General features: G+C 40.2%; 2 protein-coding genes across 3 annotated transcripts in view; one reads left to right on the forward strand and one right to left on the reverse strand.

The window, feature by feature from the left end:
* NUDT6 (nudix (nucleoside diphosphate linked moiety X)-type motif 6) overlaps positions 1–3,838 on the reverse strand; it is a 37,228-nt gene extending 33,390 nt beyond the window's left edge. Inside the window, exon 1 of the mRNA XM_008579894.1 lies at positions 3,613–3,838. Within this exon, the coding sequence (XP_008578116.1) occupies positions 3,613–3,838 (226 nt within the window). The remainder of the gene's footprint in view (positions 1–3,612) is intronic.
* Positions 3,839–4,400: 562 nt separating this feature from the next.
* The window catches only part of SPATA5 (spermatogenesis associated 5), a 70,455-nt gene continuing 64,763 nt past the window's right edge, over positions 4,401–10,092 (forward strand). The window contains exons 1-2 of one of the 2 annotated variants that reach the window (XM_008579891.1): positions 4,401–4,564; positions 8,792–8,913. In XM_008579891.1, coding sequence (XP_008578113.1) covers positions 4,402–4,564; positions 8,792–8,913 — 285 coding nt within the window. In that variant the 5' untranslated portion in view covers position 4,401. The remainder of the gene's footprint in view (positions 4,565–8,791; positions 8,914–10,092) is intronic. The other variant, XM_008579892.1, reaches the window with a different exon arrangement.

Consider the following 10,092-nt stretch of genomic DNA (forward strand, 5'->3'; position numbering starts at 1 on the left):
TATATATATATATTTTTTTTTTCCTTTTTATCTTTTTTACTGACCGGTAACGGGATCGCAACCCTCAGCGTCGCGCCCGTACCGGGGACCGGCAATGGGATCGCAACCCTCGGTGTTGCGCCTGCACCACGCTCAGCCAGTGAGCAGGAACCGGTCTCTACATGGGATCCGAACCCTCGGCAGGAGTGCCGCTGCGCTCCCAAGCGGCGCACTCTCCAGTGCGCCACCGGGCCGGCCCTTTCACTATATATTTTAAACATTTTGTTATGTCATTAAAATTCTTTCCATAAACATGAATTTTTAATGACTGCATAGTTTTCCTCCCATAGGTATACCATATGTTACTTAACCAACCTTCCACCCTAAGACATTTAGACTGTTTCTAATTTTCCTTTATTACAAATAACACCAGGATGAACATAAAGATAGATTTTCTTTAAAGTCTCTTATTTTATTACTTAAGATTGAGCCAGTGAAAAAAGATGCTAACATTTATTTGAACCTTACCAAGTTCCAGACGATTTATACATATTATCTCATTAAGTGCTCACAACCATGAAAGACAGGTATTATTACCTTTAATTTATGGGTGAAGAAATGAATACTTCAGTTTTAGAAAAACTTTTCAGATCACTTTCTCCATCCATCATCTTACTTAATCTTTACAATAACCCTGTAAATGAGTATGACTTGGGAGGCTTGATTATCTATTTAATGGTTAATTTTCTTTTCCTCTCTTTTCTTCACCAGTTCTGCAGTAAGCTCCTCTCTGTTAAGGACCATGTTCTTTACATCTTTGAAAGTCAGTGTGCCTAGCAGTGAAAGGCACATGGGGCCTTTAATAAAGATTTGACTTGACGTAGCATGTAATGGGCTGTGGGATCACATCCTTCTCACTTTACTCTTTCTTTGATTAAAACTTTTTAAAATTGAGGTATAATTATATAACATGAAATGCACAAATCCTAATTGTACATTTGATGAGTCTGATGTATGCATACACCTGTGACCCACACTTCCACTAGGATTATAGAACATTTCTATCACCCCAGAGTTCCCATGTGCTCCTTCCCTGGCAATCCTTCCAATCAAATAAAAAAGCTGGTTTCCAAAAGCATAGTTAGCTGCTTGCTGCTTTATATCTTTACACTTCTTGTCTTGGAGAATCCATCGACTTTCACTGCTTTGACTAACACCTACATGAGGATGGTGGCCCAGTCCTGCCTCACTGAACACTAAACTTTCTGCTCTACAGCTGCTTTCAGACATTTCCCCAAAGCTGCCACTTCAAACTGCAAGAAGGATGTTCAAAACTGAATCCTACACCCCAAACTAGCTTCATTTATGTAATTCCTTCCTTTCTCTTTTCTGTAATAAATGCTAATACTTTTTCCTTTGCCTCCCATCCCGACAACTCATAACCATCCCTGAGTCCAGCTTGTACACCACTTCTTTGACAAAAATCTTTTTTGTGTGTGTGGTTGGCTGGTACCAGGATTAAACCCATGACCTTGGTGTTTTAAGGCTGCACTCTAACCAAATGAGCTAACCGGCCAGCTCATTTGACAAAACTCTTTCCTAACCACTGCTCATGTGCTTTCCATTATGTGAACTTAAGAACTACTTGCTATGTATGATTTATAAGAACTTATCACCTAATGATATCTCTTCTGTTATCTATTTTTTCTAATCATATTTAATATTCTGTGCATTTGCAATCTTATAGTTTAACCTGTTACTATGCACTGGGGCTCAATTCATATTTATTAAATGATTGGCTTGCCTAAAGTCACACACCTAGTCAGTGACATAGCAAGTACCAGAACCAGGGCTATTTCACTACTGACGCAGATATATTTCATGTGAAGCTAACAACATAATACCTGTTTATCCATCTAACTTTAGAGTTGTCAATAACAAAACGAACACTAAAAGAATAGTGAACTTCATGTGTAACTATGCGTAACAACTGTTGCTAATACATTATACACAATCAGTCCAATATACCTGAAAAGAGACTTCCTATTAGGCTTAGATTATTTTCATTTCTCTTGACAGGCGCTACCATTCTGTTAGTTTTGTTTGACTTGATAAACACAGAAATAGCAGCTTTTAGAGGCAGGAAGCTACTGATTCTCTCTATGCCTCAGTACCATCATCTTTAAAATGGGGATAATAATGGTATCTACCTCACAGGGCTGTTATGAGGATTAAATGAATTGATATCTATAAAGTCCTTAAACCAGTATCTAGCACTTAGTTGTACAACAGAATTTGTTTTATTAAAAAATATAAAAAGTATATGATACTCCAGTTTACAAATTAGTTTCATGTAATTTATCTTTGATCACCACATCTATCCAGTAGAATAATTAGGGCTAGCATTATTCACAATAGCAATGTAAGAGGCAAATATTTTCAGTGGCAATTTGCCTAACACCTGACTAAGCATATGGCAGATACTGAGACTTGAACCCTGAATGTGTGCCTCCAAATCTAACATGCTTTTTGCTTTGCCATGCTGACTGGCATAGTGCTTTGATCACTATTTGGTCACTGGTAAGTATCGGTGTGTGCAATAAATACCTGTGTCTACCCACACAAATATACATACACCAGAGGATGAATTGGTTTGATTCTCCTACTGGTGATATTGTTGGAGTCTAAGTATGCTTGTCAGCAATGATTCACAGGTAGGAAAGAAAATCACATGAAGAGGTAAGTCATTTGGAAATGACAATGATTACACAATGCTTACTTGTCATATTGCTCAACAAGAGATAAAGATTATCTGAAATTTCCTGTTAGTGTGAGAGATCTGAATTTCCATGATATGACCCTCGCGGGCAGTTTGAAGAACAGGCTGCTCTACCAAATCAAGGACTTCTCCCATAGTTAAAGCTCCTCCACCTGTTTTCTTTTTTATTACTGGGCTCAACGTTCAAAGAGAGTGGAGAGTTTTCTCAGTGAAGAGTGAACCCACATACCACCCTCCCCAGTTAATCATAAAAGACTTATTGCTTTATAAGTACTGTAGAAGGAAACTCCAGTTCTTGCCCCGACAGCTCCTGACCTGATTTGTGTACAAATGTGACCACTCAAAAGCTCTCTGGTAATATCCACCACCTGTATTAGAATGTGAGCGTTCTGTTTTAGGCAAAGTGCCCAGCAGAACCAAGGTTTGGTAAATGATAGGAAATAATGTAATAATATTAACAAACACCTATTGAGAGTTAAATATTTGGCAGACACCGTGCTATGTACTTTATATCATTATGCAAATTAACTCGCAGCAATCCCATGAGCTCCTATTATCCGGGTTTATGGATGAGGACAGAGTGATTACAGAACTTTTCGAAGGTCACACACTAGAAAGTGGACCAGACACCAAGACTGCTGATCCCAAAGTCCGGGATCTTCACCAACCGCCTCAGAGACCTCCCAGCAAAGGGCATTAAGAACTAAGGGGAGAAAATGGGCCCGGGTCATGCGTGCCCTTTCCCTCGTGCTCGGTACTTGACTGGTGTAGAGAGCGACATGGGGGTGAGTTCACGGTTATTTCATTAGAAAGGCTCAGGAGCCAGGGAAGCCCCTCTCCCCAGGCGCACTTGCCCTGCAAGCCCCTCTGGAAGGCGGCGGCGTCCAGGCAGTCCAGCGCGCCGAGCCGCGACAGGCGCACCGAGACGCCCCCGAATCTGTCCGGCTCGCCCGCTCTGGCGAAGGGATCCCGCGCGCGATCTCGGCCGCCCGAGGTCCAGCGGTACCCCAACGAAAGCCTGGGGCTGCGGGCCAGGGCCAGAACCGCGCGCCAGTAGCCTCCACTCGGCAGCTGCACCATCTCCTAGCTGTCCCGCACGCTTGGTCTCCACGCCACCCCTCCTCCGCATTCCTGAGGAGAGCTCTCTACCGTAAATGTTAGAAGAATGCCACCCACTTTCAGAGTTGAGCTGGAGTTACTACTCTGCAGAGCTATAAAGGAGACAAGGAAGTCCTGTTCATCAGCTCTTCATACCAATTTGCCCGGCTCCAGGAAAGCAGGGAGAAACTTTCCCACCGACTTGTTTTGTTTGTAGTTTAATTCAAGAGACATTTGTTTAAGGATGGGGAAGGCAGGCCATGACACAAAAAAGTCCTGTCTTTCATGAATTTATAGTCTAAATGGCGGTTCCGTTCACTGAATCTGTCTTCCTGATTTCTGTAGATATCAGAACCTCCGCAACCACTTCAAATACTGCGGGTTCTGAAGATGATGGGTTCGCTCCTGCGACTGCACTTCACTCGGGGAATTACGGCGCGAGGCGGAGCCTCGCTGACTTCTGCCCCGGAAGTTTTTCTCTCAGAGGAACGCGCACGTTGAGCCGGCTTTGCGGTCCTTTCGCCGGTGCTGCCGTTTGATCTCTCATGTCTTCCAAAAAGAACAGAAAGCGCCTGAACCGAAGCGCGGAAAATGGTTCGCCTTCGCCCTCTTCTGCTTCCTCTCGTGCGGGGGCCCTTGCTCCTTCTGCTGGGCCAGGCTTCGCGGCGGCGACCTGGACTCTGGTGGTGACCAACTTCCTCGAAAAGGGTAAAGAGTTCTGGGAGGGGGCGCAACCTGAGGGGAGGAAGACCCGTCGGTGTTGCCTTGAGGTGCAGACGTTTTTGAAAGTTGGGCGTGGTAAAGGTGTGAAAGCCACACAAGACTTACGTATATAAGGAAGAAGTATGTATGTATACCTAGTTCAGTAAAAATGTGGATCCGTCCTAAGAGGCATTACTGTGTCTTCAAGAATAAAGGTGGCATTTTCCTTCACTACTACACAGGTTCTGGTATTTAATAACTGCTATTAATTGCACACTGGTGTTAGCTGCGGGTTAGGTATGTCACATACAAATCTCATTTAATCTTCACAGAAGCTGTGACATACGGGTACTGTACAATAATGCTCATTTTACAGAGGAGGAAAGGTTAACCTGATTCCATTCAGGTTACACAGGTACTAAGTGACAGACTACAGATGTATTTGACTCCAAAGCCATTGAACTAGATCACAGCTCCCTTGACTTGGGGGATTTATATCTGAAAAGTCATTTAGTTGGTAAAGCTTCTAGCATGCTGGATGTGTAATAGCTTTGAAAAATGGATCAGACTGAAGAAGTGGCAAGATTTTTATGTCTAATCAGACCCTAAAGACAGTCTTAGAATTAACATGGTCTTTTCATTCTTCCTCAGGGATCAGGGGACAAGTTGTTTTGTCCTGCAGATTCAGCCTCTTTTTCAGCTGGATCCTTCCCATTGACATTTAAACATGCTCGTTTCTGTCTTAAATCAAAACAAAAGCTCCACATTTTCTTCCTGCTACTACTCCATCTCTCTCCACCTTGTTAAAGTTTCTCTCAAACTTCCTAAATGGGGTGGTCTCTGCCTCCTCATCTCTCATCTACTCTTTAGCCTATTCCTGTTTGATTTCCACTTCATCATTACATGGAAACTGGGCCTGCCATGGTCACCAGTCATCTCCATGTTGATAAATCCAATGGATGGTTTTTCATTGTTTATCTTATTTGACCTCAGCACTTTTTGGTGTTGTCAATCATTTTCTCTGTTTGAAACACATTACTACTTGTCTTATATGTCATCGAACTTTCCTAGTTTTTCTCCATCCTTGTTCGTACTTTGTCAGTTTCCTTTGTAGGCAAAGGTGTTGTCTTCCACCTTACCGTTAAATATTAAAGTTCCTCGATTCTTAATTGTACATTTTCTTTTTCTTTCTATAAATCTTCTCTCTTTGGTAAGTTCATCCAACATTGAGGGTTTCTCATCTGTATCCTTTTTGTTTTCAGGTTTATATTTGTAATTCATACTGTTTCTGAATCTTGATTTAGTTGTCTTTTAGATTAATGCTTCTGAAACTGGTGAAACTTTAAAAATTTATAATAAGTCATAGACTGGTACTTTTGTAAAATACAGTTAAAATGAATTACTAGATGAGTTAAAAAAACTAAAAATTTTTATTAGATTCAATAGATATAAAATTACTCTGTCAAATTGCAGTAAAAACTTCTAAATGCTTATTCTCATTTTCTATACTTATCTCATCATGGATGGACCAGTTACAAATAGTTTGTGGACCACATAACACTGTACAAAACTCTCTTGGAGTTCTCAGAGATACTTCAGGACTGCCTTAATGAGTGCTCCAACAAAACAAACTTTAGCCCTGTTCAGTTTTTCCCATTGCAAAATTCAGAAACTTGAGAGTCATCCATAACACCTCTCTCTCTCACACCTCACATATGCAGTCCACCACTAAGTACTGTTATCACCTAAATATTTTCCACATTCCTCTTCTTCACATCGTTCTCACTGTTTCAGCCTTAATCTCAGACACCATCATCTCTCAACTGGACTGCTGCAATAGCCTTTTAACTCATTTCCCTTCCAATTTTGCTCCCTTCGTTTTTCCTTTTACACTGTGCAGCCACAATCTTTTTAAAATGAAAATCCTGTGGTCACCCAGATTTTGTTCCGTCACTGGGTTCCCATTGCTATCAAGGTAATGACCAGCATCTTGATAAAATCTGTTGTCCTAGGTGGTCTTGACCTTCCTTAAGTGCCCCGCCTTTGTCTCCCACTACTCTGCCTGTACTCTGTCCTGAGGATGCATCATACTCTGCCAGGACCTCTGTTCATGCTGTTCTCTTAGTTGAGAAATAGTTTTTTCTTATCTTCATTTAGTTATTTCTTACACTTCTGAATTTACAGATCTGAATTTTAACATTACTTCCTTTCAGAAGCATTCTCTGATTTGTCCAAATTAGGTCAGATCCCACATTACAGGCTCTTCTATTACTCTTAGTCATTCTTTCATTGTATTAATCCTAGTTCTCAATTGTATAGCTATTCAGAAATTATTTGATAACTTATCCTACTAGATTATAAACTATGAGGCCAAGGACCTGTGAACAGAAGTGAACACAGTGTCTGCTGTATAGTAGGCACATATTTGCTGAATGAGTAAATGAAGGGTGGATGGTTGTTTGAAATTATCTTTATTATCTTGTTAGTTAATCTGACATTTAAGGTATTCAATAAATATAAAGGTAGTTAACGGGGAGAGTGGATATTGAGATGTATTTTTAAAGTACTGGAGGAATGAAGACTGGTGAAGGGAATTATGTGGAAAGCTTGAATAGATTTGAATGATGTAAGCAGAGGATACACTGCTGATGTATTGGGAAAAGAGGTCAGTGGATGGGAATTTGAACATGATTTCTATTGATACAGAATGTGGAGGTATTTAGGGAAGCCTGTGATTTGTTAAATCCTGGGGCGTGGTGAATGTGCAGGATAGGATGAAGGGAGGAGAAGAAAACCTAGAATCTTGCAAAAGACTGAATATACCTCTGAGGTAATTGTCAAGTGGGAAATATTTAGGAAGAAAGAAGTGGTAGGAACTAATCATTATGAGGACATGTGACTTCAGGATGTTTTGTTATTGATGGGCAAACTGTAAAAAAACTAATGTTCATAGAAAGGTTGAATTTTTTTGGACTCCTCATATTGTGCAGTATTCTCATTTCACTTTATACTCGGTACTGTTCTTAGCTCTGTGAGATGCTTTGTTTTTCAAGATTGCTTCTCTGATGGCGGAAAGAAAATAAACGTGTTGAGTTATTTTGTAGTGGCAGAGGATAATGTAAATCAGACATACCTCATGGTTTTGCTTTCATTGGTTTTTCATTATAAGAGATCTGTTTTTCTGATTATTAAGGAACACTAATATTATGTAGAGCTTTATGGTTATGGTTTATGTGTCTATAATAAATTTTATAATGAAGTTTATGGCAGGCTTAAATTCCATAAGTGTTTCATGGGTTTTGTGCTGAAAACAAAAATATTGTGTACTCCTGTAATACATTCATTCATTTCATGGATATTTATTGTGCAACTGCTATATTTGATGCACTCTTATGCATTGGAGATACAAAGATAAATATGATCCAATTCCTGTGCCAAAACAGCATACAGTTTGGGAGAAAGACTATAAGACAAATGAACATTATGATGATAAGTGCTAGTATGTGGCAGCACAGGGAGCTGGGAAAAGCAGTGGAGGGACAGCTAACCAAACGTGGAACTTGGTAGTGTGGGGGTACGTAGGAAGTAGGGAGATGTTGGTAGGAAGGGTGGAGATGATAGCACATCATTTTCAGAGGTGTCCTCAATGGGCCTGAATTTTGGGTCCCTTCTTCGGCCAAAAGTTGGAATGACTCATGGTGATTTCAGTCATTGTAAGTGTGTTTATCTAAGGAATAAGACTTGTGTTGCTATCTTATTCATTTGTCTTTGGTAATAGAAAAGAGAAAGATTTGATTACTCTCATTTGGGTTGGAAGTGGAAACATAACTTAATCCTGTAGAGCCGGATAGATGTACCAGTTCCCAATTGAACCCTCTGAATGCTAGTAGCTGTCTCAACTTAGAATCCGTACCATGAAAAGCTCAGAGACTCTCTACTGCAAGTGTGTTTAGTTCTTAATGAAATTAGAGACTTAAAAAAAAAACAACAAAAAACTCTAATACCCCATAAAACATCCTCTTTTTAGTTAACACTCATATACTGTCAGTAGATTCTCAGAAGGGTTTGGTTTTAAATCTGTTAAAACGACAGTTGGAATGGTAGTTTTTCTAGGGTGTGGTAAGTGCATTCATGTGATTATATGGATAGAGGATTTTTATTTACTCCAAAAAAGCATGATTTAACTTCAGTTACAAAATAGTACAAAAATAATTTTCTCTTCCTTCATAATAGATGACAAAGTTCCTAAAACATTCCAGAATTCCCTTGTTCATTTTGCACTCAACACTATGAAGTCTGCAAACATATGTATAGGTCGACCTGTGCTGCTTACCAGTTTGGATGGAAAGCAAGAGGTAAGCGTTCTTTTCATTTCCTTAATTTAGAAATATTTGAAATGTTTCTGATTTTAATTTTCAACACAAGCAGGAATAAGTGAAAAATTGTATTTTGAAAGACATTCACATATATATAAACTCTCTCTTCCTTTGATGTCTACAAGTATGCTGGGAATAGTAGCCCCTAAAATAGAGAGAGGCCTTTCCTTAGGAGGTGACACATATACTATTGGTCTCATTTCTCCCAGTCTGTTGGTTAAATTTTCTACAGAAGGGCTGGCCAGTTAGCTCATTTGGTTAGAATGCAAGGTGGTCTAAGGATTTGGATCCCCGTACTGGCCAGCTCCCCCAAAAATAAACAAAAAAAAGTTTTCTACAGAAATGTTATTTTCTGTTAAGAAGGTCACCTGTTCAGTATATAAATATTTGATTACTCTACCTGTTTTCAACTGTGCTTCTTGCTGCCATTTATCATACCTGAGACTCCAAGTCTGCAACCTTTCTGGATCATTTTTAGCACCTTGGCTTTTTTTCTCTACTACTAGCTCCTGCCTCTCCCTTGGTTTCTTCTGGTGCTTCTCTTATCCATGAGGGATCCTCTGGAAATGTTTTGAAATCTTTTGTCTGCTGATGGTACCCCTCCCATTCTTTTCATTGTTCTGGGCTTATACTTACAAAAATCCTTTACTGTGTGTTGTGGAAGAGAGGACTGTAAATGTGTGAGCTCGAGCCAGAAAACTTTGTTCCTCTCCCTTAACATTTAAATCTGATAAGATCTAGATTCTGACAAAGCTCTTGTGTTATTTCATTTAGTACTTCCTGGATGTAGTCTAAGTTCCAGGCTGGATTACTTTACCAGTTATCTTGCCTTCAATATTTTTCTCATTTTTTTCTTATCACCGGGTGATGCCTTTGTCTTTTTTACTAAATCTGCCTTTCAAATCTTCCACTGTCTTGTTGGGAAAATATAGGAAAATGGTCAGAGCCCCTCAGATGTTCAGAGTCATGCTGAGCATTTGATGTAAATATGCATGTGTGCCCAGGTGTTCCTTGGTTATTGTCTAATGTAATTGCACATGTGCACCCAGGTGTCCTGGGTTATGGACTTAAGTATAAAGGATGAGTGGCTCTGATGAAAAGTGCCCCCCCCCCCCCCCCCCCCCCCCCCCGGGGGGGGGGGGGGGGGGGGGGCTGGCG

Source organism: Galeopterus variegatus, unplaced genomic scaffold (genome assembly GCF_000696425.1).
Source record: "Galeopterus variegatus unplaced genomic scaffold, G_variegatus-3.0.2 Scaffold1974, whole genome shotgun sequence".
In the NCBI taxonomy this organism is placed as follows: domain Eukaryota; kingdom Metazoa; phylum Chordata; class Mammalia; order Dermoptera; family Cynocephalidae; genus Galeopterus; species Galeopterus variegatus.